The sequence below is a fragment of the Labrus bergylta genome, chromosome 13, assembly GCF_963930695.1.
Source record: "Labrus bergylta chromosome 13, fLabBer1.1, whole genome shotgun sequence".
Taxonomy (NCBI): domain Eukaryota; kingdom Metazoa; phylum Chordata; class Actinopteri; order Labriformes; family Labridae; genus Labrus; species Labrus bergylta.
The window spans coordinates 28,054,681-28,071,743 of NC_089207.1; the positions used below are offsets into that span (position 1 = coordinate 28,054,681).

At 40.3% G+C, this 17,063-nt stretch overlaps 1 protein-coding gene across 4 annotated transcripts; it reads right to left on the reverse strand.

Annotated features, from left to right (window-relative positions):
• Positions 1 to 4,472: 4,472 nt before the first annotated feature.
• sp3a (sp3a transcription factor) lies at positions 4,473 to 14,677 on the reverse strand. Of its 4 annotated transcripts, none has more exons than XM_020634459.3 (7): positions 14,493 to 14,677; positions 13,988 to 14,085; positions 13,215 to 13,310; positions 10,099 to 11,344; positions 7,711 to 7,897; positions 7,429 to 7,625; positions 4,473 to 6,446 (listed from the first exon to the last, which is right to left on the reverse strand). In XM_020634459.3, the coding sequence occupies exons 1-7, from the start codon at positions 14,497 to 14,499 to the stop codon at positions 6,154 to 6,156; spliced, it is 2,124 nt and encodes a 707-aa protein (XP_020490115.2). In that variant the 5' UTR covers positions 14,500 to 14,677; the 3' UTR covers positions 4,473 to 6,153. The 4 variants fall into 4 exon arrangements, with proteins under 4 accessions (XP_020490115.2, XP_020490114.2, XP_020490118.2 ...); XM_020634458.3 differs by having other exon boundaries at positions 13,988 to 14,105; XM_020634462.3 differs by lacking the exon at positions 13,215 to 13,310.
• Positions 14,678 to 17,063: the final 2,386 nt, after the last annotated feature.

Genomic DNA, 17,063 nt, shown 5'->3' on the forward strand with positions numbered 1-17,063 from the left:
ATCTTAAAGCTGGGCTGCCTCCACTCATGTACGGGAGGGATGCATGATAAAAAAGTGGAAATGCTCCACCAAAGTGAAATATCCCTCTGAGTGGGAGTGTCTGAGTTGCTGTGGGGGAACGTTAGAGGAAGTAGTAATGATGACAGCTCTAACTCAGTGCAGGTGCACTAAAGCATGGCAGGTTGGTCAATTGCCCAGAACCCATTACTTCTCCCCTGAGACCAACCTTGTAATGTGCTAGGTAACTTCTGTAAAGGATTGACCTATTGTCAACAGAGAAATGGCTCAGGTTTTTACATAAAGACACGAGTTCACCTCACAAGGTTACACAGGCGGGTAAAGAGCGTGTTAAATATCTGAGCCAACATGACATATTACACTTTATTATTAAACCAGCAGAGCGCTTTCTTTGTACAGAGAACAATAGAGGGTTATGGCTACAGGCAACATATCCACCGCTCCTCTTCTTGGACAGGTGTAGTGTCGGCCTGTTTGGACTTCTAGGAGACACTTTGCATTTTAAAAGCACACAGCACAATACCTGTGAATGTACAATTCATGATATTGTTTCTCTCTTTGTGAGTGCCTTTACAGGAGCGGGAAACGTTCAGGGCTGGAGATGGGAATAGGATGACCTTGGGTGCCAGATATATCTCTGTTCCTGTGTTATCTTCAGACAGCCACTGTTTGACCACTATCTGCCAGATGCATTCCATCCGACACTTGTAACAATAGTGTAAATGGGACGAAAATTGAGCTCACCTTAAAGGCGGACTTCTGTCCTCTTGAAGGCTGAAAGCCCTGGATGAGTCCGGCGCCTGGTGGCAGCTCGGAGTCCTTGTTTTGCTCCCTGAGACGTGTGTAATCAGAGAGAAAGTCCTGCACAGATTACAGTCTTCAATCAGTCAGGGAGGAAAATGATATGTACATCATTGTCTCTCTGCCGCACATCCCGGGCACTGTCAGCCTGCATGCATATTACCTGTGTCAAAGCTGCCAGGGACATGACGAGAGAAACTGAGAGCCATCACCAAGCCGCCACTCAGGGGGGGGGTGTCGAGTCTTTGAGCGCTGCAGCCAGATTCAGTCTCCATGGGGACTCTACTGTGACCTCCTGGATGTTGTTGACACCATTTAATGTACATTTTCAGATACAAAAACGTCTCCTTTCATTTCTGAAATTGTTTTCAATGGGCTGAATAACACTGAAGGCAGGCTCTTGTCACCCAAAAAGAAAATATTGAGCTCACTTTTGCAGTTTTTTTTCCTCTTCTTGAGTCCAAGGAAGTTGGACGCCTTTGTCAGGTTTGACCTTGAGGTGCAGAATAAAGACAAAGAGTTATTTTGTACAGTGAGAAAACTACACGACTGCTGTGAAAAACGGCTAAAACGAGCCCTCCTAATCTTCTCATGGATCGTAACATCATCTTATGCAATTGTCTCCTTGCTAAAAACAGGCCCATACTGCGTGTGAGTACAAAGAACATAATGTGGCAAATTTGATGGAGGTGTCTCATTGTAGTAGGCTCAGTTTTTCTCTGTTGGATGCACATACAGTAAATGCAAAACAGCAGGAGAGAGAGATTTTACAATAAAGGCAGCAAAGATTGATCAAATCTGAATCCCAGCCCTCTGAAATAGAGTCAGACCATAATTTCCTTGAGACAAGCATGTTTAATTTGAAGCTGTGAATAACACCTCTGCATATAAAGGGATGATGGAGGATGATTTGCAGCCACACATACACCATACTTTTCTACCCAGTGCAGGTCTTTAAATTTAAACATCCACCCTGACATTGTAAATTATCGACAAAAAAACATGAAAATCTAAATGTACAAGTGTTTGACTTCTGGCCATGGTATCCAGGTTTGCATAATAGCCCCCCAGTCCCACACCAAGTATGTGCTCACCTTGAAGAGTCCACACCAAGATGCAATGTCAACACGAGCACTATGTACCTCGAACTGTTCTGTTTGTCTCCGCTGGTCCTGCTGGGGCTGCAGAGGGAGGTCGCCAAATTGTCTTTGGAATAAAAAAAAAAAGAGAAAACAAAAAGCTGCTGACCTTCTACTAAATTGGCCACATTCAGGAGACAGGGAATATCAGGTTATTGAGTTGACCCATGCTGGGTTTCCCTGCCTCGGGAAAATGATCTGCGCTATTGTCTGCTACTGCAGTTGATCAAGGGCAAGAATGTGTCGGGAATGTAGAAACACGGGACAGTTCTTTATGTCATTTCCAATGTCCCAATGGTTTAAGAGGGAAAAAAGTATTTGTGCCCTGTTGTAAACAAATATTTAGCTGTGTGCAGAGTGCTTTTTACTTATGAAAAGACTTTTAAAAAAGGCATGTTTGATAGAAGAGACATATGGTAAACAAAAGCAGCTGAAGCATCCAAAAGATTCATCGCACTGTACTTTGAAGTTGTTGATTCCTTGAGAAAGGCAAATAATAGTCTCTTTGCAAAATTGCAGGCCTATTCTTCAACCACTGGGGAAAACAGCTTAAATTGAGCAGGGACCGGGAATAAGAAGCCCTCTCACTGAAGTATTTGCTGTATTTGGGACGCTCTAATGAAATAAGTCATTTCTACCAGCAGTTCACCTCCCAATGGTTAAGAACCATAATCCCAATAGCATTTTGAATTCTATCACACATACAGTTGGAAATGTTATTGCATGATTACAGTGTTCCTCTCCTTCTGCATAGTTATCGTATTTATGTATTTTGCACATGAATCAGAAGAGAAGTGTAATTACGTCCACTTTTCAAACTGAGCTACAAGATCCAAAGCTATCTGCTAAAGTGAAAAAAAAAAACAGACAAACAACTTGTGGCAAAAAATGTTTGAAATGATACCTTTCTGTTTCTAAAAAACACAATGCTGAGGACGCGTTATTGAAAAAGCCTTCCTTATACTCTCAAGGGTCAAGTTGAATTTGATTTCACTCTTCCTGAGCAAAATGTGCAGCAGAGAAAGTTGAAATGACTTCAGTGAAGATGTAAGTGCGATAAAGACATGTTTGCCTCAGTGTTTCTTTTCATTTAGCAACTTTATATTGAAGATATTTTTTTGTAGATTGAGGCCGAAATTACATTTGATTTGTTTACTGGCTAATACACACATCTGTATGCTAATAGAGACAATCTGTTGAGTGGTCAGTTTGTAAATGAGTGAGTGGACAGTGTCACGCTCAGCAGCATCCTGGTCTCTTTCCTCCCTGCCTAACACGGCATAGTTCAAACATAAAAAATACATTTCCAACTGTAGATTGAGATTCACTTCAACAAAGATGGAGGGAATTTTAAATTCAACTTCTGGTAAACAAAGTAAATACATTGCAGATATATCCCTGCAGCTTAAACCTTTTGGAAAAAAAAGAGCTCACTATTTTCAAACAGAAAAAAAAAAAAAAAAAAAAAGAGTCTCGATTCTGTTCGTAGATTGTCCCAGAGGTCTGCGTCTCGTGGATTTCATTCCTGCAGGGGAGCAAAGATTATTACAATATTCAGATTACCGAGCAGGGAAATTAATTGGACTAATTAACATACAAGTAAATGATGATACCGTTAACACATTTCATTAACTCAAACTGTCATTCTATGTTCCTGCTGCACTTGGCATTGCATTACAATGAATTGAATTCATTAAATTATGCAAATGAAAGGAAGAACGACAGAACGCCGAGTCCTTTTTTAGCGTTTTAGAGCACATTTAACGACGTCTTCAGCAAATTGACAAAGACTCAAAAAGCAGGTGCTTTCCACTCTGATTGACCAGATAAAGCTTTTCACAGACTACCATTAGAATTATGTTTGCAGGCACAAAAACCAGGTAGGCTTTAATACATGTTTAACTCTCTAATGCTGATATCTTGAGCCCATCATCGAGAAAAAAAAGAAAGAAACCGCGCCTAATTAGTAAAACATCCCATTTAGCTAAAGAGGTGCTGATAGAGATCCAGCTTCTTTTTTTTCTACTCTGGAATTGTGATAATAGATAAATTATTCCAAAGGCTTGAAATGTACACATATCCACGTCATAAACAGTATATATATCTGTGAGCTTTGTTCAAAGTCATAAGACAGTACTTTGTTCTCCTGACATCTCCTGTGTGACATTATGTTGTGGTTAATTGAGGCTCCACACCTCCTCTGACCTCTGTGACTTCTGTCTGCATCCAAGCAGCAGCTACATGGGGAAGGTCAAGGGGTCAAACACATACCTCTTGTTCAGCTCCCTTGGCTGCAGTGACATCTACTGGACTACTAACCCAGAGTGTAAGTCGTGGGGGACACAGAGACACACACACACGGCAAGTCTCGGAAAAGACGCAGAACAAAAGGTTGCAAGTAATAGGAACAATTCTAACTTGTCTAACTGCTCAGTGATTTAAGTAGGAGGGATCAAGCCGCTCTGACAAACAGACAACGTGGAGACATTTAGCAAAATAAAAATGAAAGGAAAATTCAAGTGTAACAGAAAGTTTTATATTGGTGTTATATTGACATATTTATACAGGAGAAAAAAAAAGATGCTCTTTGAAAGGTTCAATAGCTTCTTGCTAATTTTAACTCACGAGGGTAAAGTATGAACGACTGAAGAGGACGTGTCCATGTCAGGAGAAATGAAAATCACATCGTTTTCATTTTGTCCAAACAACAAAAAAGAAAGATCCAATATGCCACCATAGTTCAGAGTTCAGTGTGTATTCAATAGAAGTATTCAACAGTTGAGGGGTTCAGAGATCAAATAAAAAAAACACACAAAAAGAAAAACAACAGGGAAATGTAACATACAAAGAAAAGGTATCAACACAAAGACAGAGACAATTTACAATTACTGAAAATGAATATAAAGGAGAGTTCCTTGAGAAGTGTACAAACAGTTTTATACAAAAAGGATAAAGGAGATCAAAGTGATGAGAATAGTGCTGTTAAGAGAGTACCGCTTTCAGAAATACACCGATTCTTCAACTGCATGATGGAGGAATACACTCGTGAAGAATCCAGCAGAGCTGAATCTATAACATGAACCCAGGCTGTCATCAATGTTAAAAACAAGAACAAAAAAAAAGAAGACAAATCTGACATGGTAGGATTCAGCGAGCATAGGTAACATGGTGACAGCTTATTTCACTTCAGCTTTTGGTCCATCGGCAACATTCCTTCACAACATCCCACCATGGCCCGAGTAGCTACAGGGGTGATTTACTCTACTTACATCACAGTCACAAGTCACCCTGAGTGTGGAGTCTGATTTGGCAATTACCTCCAAAAAAATGGCTTTATCTTCATATTACAATGCAAGTTCGTTTTTCTTTTTTTTTTTTTTTTGGGGGGGGGGGGGAATCCTCCCCCAAAAATGTCTTTACAAAAAAACATCATCGAATCACATATCGTGGAGTCTTGAAATATCTTGGACTTTTAATATCACAAATGCATTTCTGTTACGTAAAGCCTGATATAAATAGCTTTTTCAGTCAAAATGTTTAACAAGCAAATAAAGAGTATCATATCAACAGTTCATGTCCAAGATCAATGACAATACAAAACATTTGATTGTTTTTCATTTCCATCTGCAAAACGTCACAGGTAAGAGTGAAATAAGGAAAGCTCGCTATTCTGCAAGGAGGACGCTGAAGAAATCAATGCATAATATATATATATAAAACAAAGAACACAACGTGAATAAATTGCATGGACGTAAGCATTAAAATGACTTCAGCTGATAAAAGGAGCTCGATGATGAGATTGTGTCTGTAACCAAAAAGAGTACAGAACGAGCTTACCTATATTATACCAGGAAAGGTATAACACTTGACATGGAGAACATTTGCTCAAATTACCAATATTTTTTGAGGAAAACAAAAGTTAATCCAAACAAAATGGCATCCTACATTTTTTTACGACACAGTATTTTACAAAATAAGGCATTTCCTTGTGTGTTTACTGCAATGTCTTTTCCATCTTCTTTAAGTCTCCACCGCTCGTTTTTCTCTCAGTAAAAACTCGACGTGGTTTTGACTATTTTCCGTGTTAAAATATATATTTATATATTTATAGTTTTTCTTCAAAACTTGAATAAAAATGCAGGTAGGAGTATACAGTATGAGAGAGGTCATGGAAGTTCGTAACTGGGAGTGTAAATCACTCCATGACTTCGCTGGCGGCCACCGTGGTGACGAGCTGCAGAGGGATCTCAGCATTGGCCAGGATGTCCTGGGCGGTGCTGGACCCCTGCTGGATGTTGGTGAGGATGAGGGTGGTCCCGCCTGCCGTGGTGATGATACTGTCTGAGGACCCCGTGGATTCCATCGAGGCGACCATGGCGCCGCCAGAGTTCACGCCTTTTTTGTTCTGATGAGTTTTAATGTGCTTCGCCAGGTGGTCGCTCCGCATGAAGCGCTTGGAGCATTCAGGGCAGACAAACTTCTTCTCTCCTGCCGGACAGAAAATACAGTTTCAAGTATAGAGTGTGAAACGGAATACATTCAGAGAGGGTCAAACACACCATCTATCAGGAGGAGATGTTTGACACGAGCTCAACAGCTCGTCTTATGAATTCAATATTTAACTAAGTGTGTTTGATAAATGTTGTATAAGCTATAGAGACAACCTTAAATTAGTTCTTCAATGCCAACCTCCCACTGACAAAAATTACACATTCATAACAATTTGATAATATATGTCTGATCACAACTTCAATGATATGTAGAAACCTGGAATCACTTAACAACTTCTTGTAAAGTTAACTATTAACACTTAAACTCTTACATTAACATTAAGTGTTAATATAGGAGTTTAAGCTGACAGTGTAATGAAATGCTGCTCCAGCCTGGACTGTCAGATGTCAATGACTCGTCTGGACAAAGAAAGACCAGGAGCATAGATTTCTTTTCTTTCCTGACAGTAAATGTCATCAGAGAATGCAAATCATTATAAAGAGCTAATGAGTCTCATTGTCTACTTCTTCCTGTATTCCTGCTTCCTTAAGTGTTTTAAATTGTTTGTTTTGTATCTCAACATCGTGTAAATGATGATTTCCGAGGCTTAAATTAAGGCTTAAATATTTCATGTGGAGCTGCTTTTGACACAATGATGTCAAGTGTTCAGACCGAAAAGGAATCACTGGATAAAAATACCACTGAAAAGCTAAAGCTCACATAATGTTTTTGTTACATAATCTGATGTTAGCAACTACTTAGATTGCTAAGCAACAGTAAATATTTGTTCTGAAGCAGAAAATTACCATCCGAGTTTATGAAATCTAGATTTGTTCATCACAATGCTCTTTGATCCTAACCTGACATTTAACACATTAACCCAGATGCAGAAACCCGTCTCACACAGGGCACGGCTCAAATTAACCGTTTTTACTGATGTGTCCCTGATGTGCAAACAGAGAGAGCAGAAAAAGGGCACCTGTGTGTGTTCTTCTGTGTCTCTGCAGCTCGTCGCTGCGTGTGAACCTCTTTCCGCAGAACATCCAGCTGCAAACAAAAGGTCGCTCCCCAGAATGCCACCGCAGGTGTGCTCGCAGGTGGGATGTCTTTCCGTAGACTTTCCCACAGCCCGCGATGTGGCAGATGTGTTGCTTCTTCTTCCCCGTGCTGGATCCTCTGAGAAACACAGGCAAGGGGAGGTGACGTATTTTTTTGTTCTGCAGAGTGGAAAAGATTCAGAGAGAAAAGCTGATTCACTCACCTCCCACCCGACTCTTTACAGTTGGGGCAAGTGCACGCCACCCGCCGCAGCCTTTTTCCCTCCTGGCCCAGCTGGTCGTCCTCGTCCACTAGCCTGACGTGAAGGTGGGACAGATCGCTGGTGTTCAGGGTCGAGTCGCTGCTCAGCTGCCAGTCTCCAGAGTCAGGCTCTTCTTTTATCCGAATGTCTAGAATACATGTGTTTGCATTTACAGCAAATCAATACAAGTTCATTTTACAAAAAGCCTGCACAGTGAGAGAGCTGCTTTGTTGCAGCGAGTAACTGACAGCTTTGCAGCAAATTTCGGAAGCTGAAACTCAATTACAGCACTGTGATCAAATAATGAGTTAATAGACAGAAAATGTATAAATGAACATTATGATCATTAAAATTACCCTGTGGAATACATGAGTGGCACACAATGAACGAGAGGTTGTTTCTACAAAAAGTGTAATGTCGTGACAATGTTTTGAAAGCTGAATTATACCAAGAATCAATACAAAGCTGCTTTAAGAATAAACTGTGTATTTTGTTTATTTTGAGCTCATGTTTTAACGAAGGAAAAAAATTCAGTCCTTTAAAGTAAAACAATCCAATTGTTTTGATAAATTATTGACTTACAAACTTATTTTAAATATTGACTTATAAATTATTCACTTCTTTAAAAAATGATTTTTTATTCTATTTTTAAAATATTATGAATTATGAATTATGAATTACAGCAGTGCTTTTAGTTCCAAGACATGTAAAACAATTTGGTTAAAGAAGCCGACTGATCGGTTTCTTTAAAAAATGAAAAGCTGCATTTATCAATGATTATGACTTCAAATATTCCAAACATTTTCTTGTTTCATAAGACATTTAAAAGTTGTCTCTTGCCACCGTTTACAAACTGTATAAAACTGGTTAAATTTTTTTTTTTCTTGTTTTAGGCTAATTTTACAGGAAGAGCAAGGTGTCGAGAAAAAGCATTTCTTCACCAAAATTATTTATTTATTTTACTTTAGAGCAAAACAACTGTTCCATGTATACACGTTCCTAGTGGTTCAGGTTCAGTGTAAAGAAGGCTTTCACACAGAAATGGGTCCTAAAGCGCTGATATTTCATTATTAACGTTTACTTTATTTTAAACGCTGCTTCACCGTTTCTCCGTTTCTCTCTAACCCCGTCTGCTCTCATGCAGGTATCAGCTGGAGACTGCGTGTGACAACAAGCACGCATTGAACTGTGGATGCCGTATCGAATGGTTTTATATTACATTGAGAATTGCTGCATCACTAAAACAAACCAACAAAACATGATGTGTGCTGAGATGGATCCAATTCCACGGCCTCATGTACACAGGTCTACTGTCCACACACGTTAGCGTACGTCTGTTAGTTTGGAGAGACGTCACTGTGAAAATCATTTCTGTCACCCTTTCAACGCTAAAATGTTCAAATGATCAAAACTATAAAACTAAATGTGTTTTCTGACAAAATTTTAAAGTTGAAGACTTTTTCTTGTGAACCAGTTTTTATTATTCACAGAGGCCATGGCTGCTACCTGGGATCTTTTCAGATGAGCTGATTTAATTATCATCCAGAGACCTTCTTGATGACAGCACATAAAGCAAGACGTTTAGGGTTTTTTAATGAAAATAAAATATGCTGAAATAACATATTTTAGTAGAACACAGTTAACCAACCCCTGCATATTGATTTTGGAGAACGGCCGTTAAAATGATAATGTTTGACATCCTTTCAACGAGAATTATGAACAAGTTATAATAAAACAGAAAACTTTTTTGCGACATGTTGCTGTAGGCTTATTTAAGCAGGTTGAATAAACGTTAAAAATGAGATCTTAGACGTTTAGAACGGATTTTAACGTGTTTTCAACAACATTTAAAGTTGAAAACTTCCATTTGTCTTAATACAAATTAAATTAATGTAGAATTCAAGCGCACAATAAACTTAAAAGAGTATGTATCATCCAACATGCTCTTTTTAAATGTAATATTTTAAATATATTTTCTATGTTGAGCAAAACAATCAAACAAAGACATTATATATTATTTTGACTTCCAATCTTTATAAAGACTCTGCACATTCTCACAGGAGTCGTACATTGTTCTGATTAGACCACTTGCAGGTTAGACAAGGGAGGAGCTGATCTTCTGCAAAATCCATGCACCAATAAGAATATTAAAGGTCTAACTTGTCCCACCCTAAAAGGTGTAAAGGAGTCATGAAGGTGTCAGTCAAACTTAGTGTGTTCATGCCCACACTGACCTGAGAGGAGGTCAAATTAGGCAAAGAGATCACAACAAACCTGAGTAGGTTTATTACAGGTGTGCATGTGTCTTGAAGAAATAACTGTTTGCCTAAATAAATTCTGCTACTGTACCTCCGATGTTGTCTGCGTCTCCTTCCTGCTGGGCCACTGAGTTGACTGTCACTGTCTGCAGGTTTGGGATCTGCCCCGTGCTGATGCTGACTTGATTGGAACCCAGTGACAGGGTCTGGACAGGAGCCAGGGTTATCTGCTGGGGCGGTGTTGTTGGCAGCTGGAGGTTCTGCAGATTCTGCACTCCCTGCACCTGAAAGGTCTGCCACTGGATCTGACCGGACGGTGTGACCGTCTGCGCTTGGATGATGAAGGTTCCTGGGTTTATCAACTGCACGTTTTGCAGGTTCTGTCCACCTGACCCTATCGACTGGACAACCTGACCATTGGTCGTTTGTATCGGTACCTGCTGGAGCTGGATGATGGGCTGGGCAGACGACACCTGCACACCCTGCTCCTGATTCTGGTGGATGAAGCCCTCCTGGAGACCAGAACTCGAGTCTGCTTGCTCTGTAGTCACCGATGACAACGACGTGTCTTGTGTTAGCAGACCTGATTCGTTTGTTGGAATGTGAAGCTGAGAGGAAGACGTTGGCACAAATATCTCTTGATTTGCATTTGAGTCATTTACTGTTAGTGTCTGTGAGAGGTGATTATCTGTCTTTACCAGACTCTCTGAGCCTTCCCCAGGATGACTTGTCATGATCAACTGGCCATCAGCAGTGACCCCTGTCGCTATAGTCTGAGCACCAGACAGGCCAAGGGAGTCCAAGTCCAAACTGTTTATAGGAACAAAAGTGATGTTCCCAGGCAGGCCCATAGGCACATTAGTAACAACCTGACCCTGGTTGTTGAAAGCGGAGCTGCCAATAGAAACCCCCTGGATCTGCTGGACATGACCAGTCTGTGACATGAGGTTCTGGTTGTTATTAAGGATGTTTGCGGCGGAAGTCACACTGAGACTCTGGCTGCCATCTGGTAAGATCTGAATCTGCCCCGTGGCATCATGAGTCAGAGTCGCTCCCTCCACGCCGGACGTGGAGAAGCTCAGTTGTCCATCGGATGTCTGAATATGAGGAATCACTTGGTACTGAATGTTAGGCACTGAGTTGGCAGAGTTGTCTGTTCCCGATGTCACAAAGATTGGCTGACTCTGTAAGTTCTGGAGAGGAAGAACATACTGTCCATTTGACGTCAATATTCCTTGACTTTGGATTTGTATCATTCCAGATTCATCTTTCACTGATGTGGGGGTCAGCACCTCCCATTTATCAGTCCCAGTGAGCTGCGTTGATGGATCTGATGTCTGAGGAGGGAAATTTGAAAAACAAATTATAGGCGCTTGTTGTTAATGAATTATCCTCAGTTATATAAAGCACCACATCAGAAGTCTGGTAATAATCTGCTTTTCAAATTTGCGAGAACAGTCATTGTCTTGAGGTTGTACACAGCTCAACATGTTGAATCAAAAACTGTTTTTTCAACTCAACGCATTAGCATTAGAAACACAATGAAGCAGGGAAAACACTCAGCAACATTTGGTAAAAGCCATGCAGGCAAACATTTTTTTTTTTTATATTTTCAAACAGATGCTGTATGTAAACCAAGAAAAACAGTTTAGCACTTTGTGTAGCAGCATGAGCTGTAATAAAGAGTCAGTTTGGGGTTGTTGGAGCTAAGCTAAAGTGAAAGCCTTGAAGCCCAAATTGATAGACTCTCTGCAGTATTCAGTCTAAGGGCGTTTTCACATTAGACCCGACTGTTTCGTACGCTGCCCATACACGAAAGCTCCCCCCTCTCCCACTAGTCTGCGTTCACATTAGTAACATTGTTCCATGAACACTTGCACATGTACACATCGCGGTATAGCAGGAGGCAGTATGCACATAGTTGGTTTGCAAAATCGCCCAAAAAGCAGAAAAAAGAAAAAGAAGCAACCATGGCAACGATGGGCTGAGTACATCCTGGTTACTGTGGATGTTTTTGATATTTCTGAGACGCCAACAACGACCCTCTTTCTAAACACACGTCTACCATGAAGCTCAGAAGATGAAATACGTAGAATTACGTCATATAGCGGCCACTTCCTTGTTTGAGCACAGATGCGTTCACACAGAGTACAAGTGAATTGTGCCCGGGACCACCGACCCCTTCAAGCAGATTCGGGCACAGTACTCAAGCGCGGTATGTTTGTGTTCACACTGATCAAATGAACTGGACTTTAGGGTCAAGTGTACTCAGGTCAAAAGTCTGAAACCACCCTAATTCAATTTTACTGAATAGTAACACAACTATTCACCAAATTATGTTCTTACAAATTATCCCTGCACTTACATTGAATAGTTTCTGCTGATAACATGTCTACACTCCTGCAATTTAACTTATTTATCACTGATTGCACATTTCTGGACCGCTCTCTGTTTTTGCACATTTACATCTACCTCCAGCAAAGTATTTTGTATTTAATCTTTTCATATTTAAGACTAGTAATGCTAAATTAAATCATGGTTGTATATATTCCCATTCTTAGTTTTCATATTTTTAGTGCTTATTTACTTTGTATTTAATATTATATTGTGTTTATTTGCTAATATTGTGTGTTTGGACAACCTGCTGCTGTAACGCCACAATTTCCCAGTTTGGGATCAATAAATTAATTCTATTCTATTCTATTATTCTATATTCTGTTTAAAAAGCTTTTGTCCAAAGGGGAACAACATACATCAGAATTTCTGATGAAGAAATGAAAACCCAAAGCCTGGAAAGAGAACATGTTCAACTATATTTTCCTCCAACCAAAGCCAGAAACCAGCAAGGTTCCTCAAAAATATGATTAATTACAAAGAAAAAATTAAATACTATCTGTTTTACATACTTTTGTTAAACAAACATATAAACCAAACCATATGAAGATTTAACAACTGCAGCATACTGGCCAGAATACATAGATGGTCAACTAAAGGTTGGACTAGAAGGATTACAGGTGCTCTGTTTAGACTTAATAGAAAAAACTGTTAAGAAAAAGTAGAAATATCATTGTGTTTTGATGTTAAATTGCAGTGGCTATAATTAAAAGAAAGCAATGCAAGCTTCGCTATATTCCCACCACCAATTTAGTGATTGAAGGCTTCACGTCTGCTGTAGCTGTGTCAGATCAAGCAGAGGTGCTGACTTACCACATCAGCTGCAGCACCTCTGTCCCCCTCTGACGTCGGTGACTCAACCTTAGTGCAGGTGGTTGCTAGAAGGTCGAGAGGTGATTGCAGAGTGTCCTACCCCAACGAGCAAGTTTAAAAGGAAGAAAGTGGGTGGCCATTAGTTAGGGCCAAAATGTAAGAGTGACTCATAGCCTTAGAGCAATGAATGAGGGTTGGAGGTTAAAGGAGTTTCTTGTCCTGTGTTGAGCCTCCCAGGCAACACCCAGGTAGAGTTGAGGTCTGGTTTACAGTCTGTCACTTCAGTTGAACTTGGGGGCGGCAGTAGTTCAGTCTGTAGGGACTTGGACTAGGAGGAGGGTCGCCGGTTCAAGTCCCGGTGCGGACCAAATATGGAAGTTGGTCTGGTAGCTGGAGAGGTGCCAGATCGCTTCCACTGCCGAGGTGCCCTTGAGAAAGGCACCAAACCCCCTCCCCCCTCACTCTGACATCTCTCCATCAGTGCATGTCCATAGGATCCTGTTTGTGCATGTGTGTGTATTTCAGCCTGTGTGTGTGTGTGTGTGCATAACTTACAGAGTGTAAAAACTGAATTTCCCCTTGCAGGATCAATAAAGTAAAGCTTAACTTTGGGAGATGATATTTTTAGGGTTTCTGGGAGGAAGCGTTGCCTGGGGGGTTCAAGTCAAGGTACCATACCCCTCCTTCAATTTTGAAATGTGTGGAGTACTATTAGCAGCACTCAGGTACAGGAGACGAAGAAACGACGTGTAATGGGAGTCACTGTGTCTTACCTGACTGCCCCTGCCCTCCTCCTGCTGCAGAAAGTCTCCGTGACTGCTGTCCGCGTCCAGTGCAGACATCTCCTCCGGGTTCATCGGCTGTTCTGGGGCTATGTACAAAAACATATAGCTAAGAGTGGACAGAGCCGAAGCTAACGTTAGCAAACAAACCTGACAATCACACAGAGGATTAGCTTAAGTTTTTAACGTTATAAAAAAAAAGGCAGACAGGCTCAGATACAATCATGTTTTCTCTACCAGGTGCAACAAAACCCGTTATGAAAACAAAGACGTGGTAATCAAACGTTTAAGAAGATCTAGCTAATGATGTGTCCAAAGCAAGCTATCTTAGTGGTCTAAGCTAACGAGGCTACGGCTAACTTAGCCGCAATGATTAGCTCTATCACCTAAAGGGTCCCTGCTAGCCTGCTAGCTAGCTAAATTAGCCAGAGGATGCCTATGATAACGTTAGCATGTTAGCTTACGTGGTTAGAGAATACGATCAGATATTACTTACCAGTCATTGCGTGACTTGCTTTGAAACGAACAGCCTTGGTAGTCACAAGCCACCGGACATGATCAACACATTAAATTGATTGTATACGCGTAAAAATAGATGATAACTGTCAGTATTTTTTTCTATTTTGATTGACGGGCGGTAGGTAACACAAAGGGTGGGGCCTCCTGTGTTGACTGGGACAATTTGCGTCACAGACAGGAAGTCCCGCCTTCCTGCACAAAGGTGATTGGTTATTAGTGTTGCACACTGTGTTTTAATTTGTCAGTTCATGTGTCAACCATCTTTTGTGAGAGTCTTTTCCTGTTATTATGCATGATCAGTTTTACAGTGAAGATGGTTTTAGTGTTTTAGTTACATTGTGTACTTTAACTTACACTGATATTCAGACCGCGTACCGACGAAAACTTGTATTACCTGGTAAACTTACAACAGCAGTAAATCTCGATCCATTTACAGGCATAATACAATTTAGTTATTGAAACCTACTTTTATTTTGATTGTTAAAATGTTTGAAACATCTCATGGTCCCAAAATGCTTAGAATAGCCTAACTACATATTATGAATATTTTTTGTAGATTGGTAGCACACATCTGAAGCTAAATGTTAATAGGTCTATATAAATGAAGCTTCTTTAAACTTCATGAACACGTTTTTTTTCTCATCAATAAAGACATTTTTAAGAGAGCATTTTATGTAAGAAAAACAAACACGTGCATTTAAGTGATGAATGCATACAGTGATGATTGCAGTCCAAAACTTCATTTTGCACAAAAAACGCTGACTTGGATTAAGTTTTTGACACTATAGCCTGTGTGTTATAACCACTCCAGACGTGTGATTGTTCTGCTTCCACTGAGTGACTGTCAGCACTACTATACTACCACTATTGTTTTTCTGATAAGTTGCTGCTGGTTTTTTGAAATTGCTACGAGGACACGAGGGAACCAAGTGATCGTGTAGTGTTTAAAATCCTGATAGCACTTATTGTGATTGATTAAAAAAAAAATCAATGATTCAGCAGATGTCTCCTTTTGTCGATCACCTTTACTTTCAATTTTATGAAACAAATTTCCTCTTTTTATGGGACGGATACAAAATGCTTTTGCAAACCAATAGAGGTACTTTCTTACTTGTGATCAGCAGTTGACTTTTATCATGTCCTTTGTGTTGATTACTTCAACACAATTGAGACACAATCTGAGCCTGTATTTGACTGCATTTCTTTCCCTCCATCTGGTTGTGCACAGTGAGCATTGTGAAAGTGCATTGAAATGAGTGCCTGCATGCTATTGTGCCCGCTCTGTGGCTGTGATGCTATCAGGACCCCACTTCTGAGTATTATTTGTGGTGTGTCAGTTCCTCACAGTGCGCGACTGCAGTGAGGCTATTTCTCTCAACCTTCAATTCAAACTTGGCCCATTACAGCCAGACTACAAAAGCACTTTCCGTGCACTCAGGAGCTCACGGCAGTGAATGGTGGATATTTCCAATCACTCTGCTGTCAATCCAAGTGTCAGGTAAACATAGGCCAATGGAAACAGCTTTAGAAAAACCTTGCTGCTATGTCTGTCTTACTCCAGGAGTCCTTGGAAGCATATCAACAATTTCTACAAAGACCTCCAAGTTAAAGGGTAAAGTCAAATATCCTATAAGAAGCACAAATGCAACACCTAGGTGGACACAACGGCATTGGCAAGACATATAACTGCCAGGGTGTTTGTCATCAAACGGTGAGTGTTGTCTCCAGCTTGAGGTGCAAACAAAGGAAATGAAATTGTATTGACAGACCTTGTATTCACCTCATGAGAGTAAGCTGTGAAGTCTGTGGAGCAAGGTGGGGGTTTAAACACATCTAGGATTCAGTTTAATGAATATGACTTTAAATATGGACATCAATGACCTAAATGCACATTCACACATCCCCTAGTTAAGTTTGTTAGAGAGAAATATGATGGAAGTTAATCAGAACTTATTTTTAAACAAATCTTCACTGAATAAAGGAAACCAAATATACTTTTCAAAAAGCCTCTTCTCAGGAGTGGACACGGTGTTTTGGCACCATGTAGATCGTTGGAGGATAAGAGGAGTAACTGACTGAGTCCACAATGGCTCTGAGTGTTTCATATTAACATATTGACAGTTGTTTTCATGAAGGCCAGTCCAAAGGAGAGTGACCCCACAGAGAGAAACTGCCCTGCTGGAGGCACCTTGTGGGACTCTGTAAATGGGACCTAAGAGTGAGAATTGAATCTGGTGCAGTGCAGAGACGTGTGCATGGAATATCAAATGTGTGTTATGGACAACACTGAGGCACAGGGACAATCAGGGACAGTTCTTTGTCTCAAGAAAATAATAATCTGCTGTACATACAGCAAACAGAGGTCAAAGGTAACTGCAAGGTGAAAGGTTGTTAAAATAACTTCTGCAGGAAGATCAGACATTTATTCACCTACAATATAGGGATGCATTTTCCATATTTCTAAACTCTATTGGCCTTTTGTTGACAAATGAGTCTTGAAAACAAGATAATTCAAAGATAAATGTTCAGGAAGGAGCATGAAAAAAAG

Bases quoted from the DNA above. Each gene is read 5' to 3' on its own strand.
- sp3a (XM_020634458.3), bottom strand. From the start codon at position 14,101: ATGTTTTTGTACATAGCCCCAGAACAGCCGATGAACCCGGAGGAGATG. The intron at 13,311-13,987 runs GTAAGACACAGT...TCGTTGGGGTAG, and splicing joins AGGAGGGCAGGGGCAGTCAG to GACACTCTGCAATCACCTCT. The intron at 6,447-7,428 runs GTGCCCTTTTTC...TCTGTCCGGCAG, and splicing joins ACACAGAAGAACACACACAG to GAGAGAAGAAGTTTGTCTGC.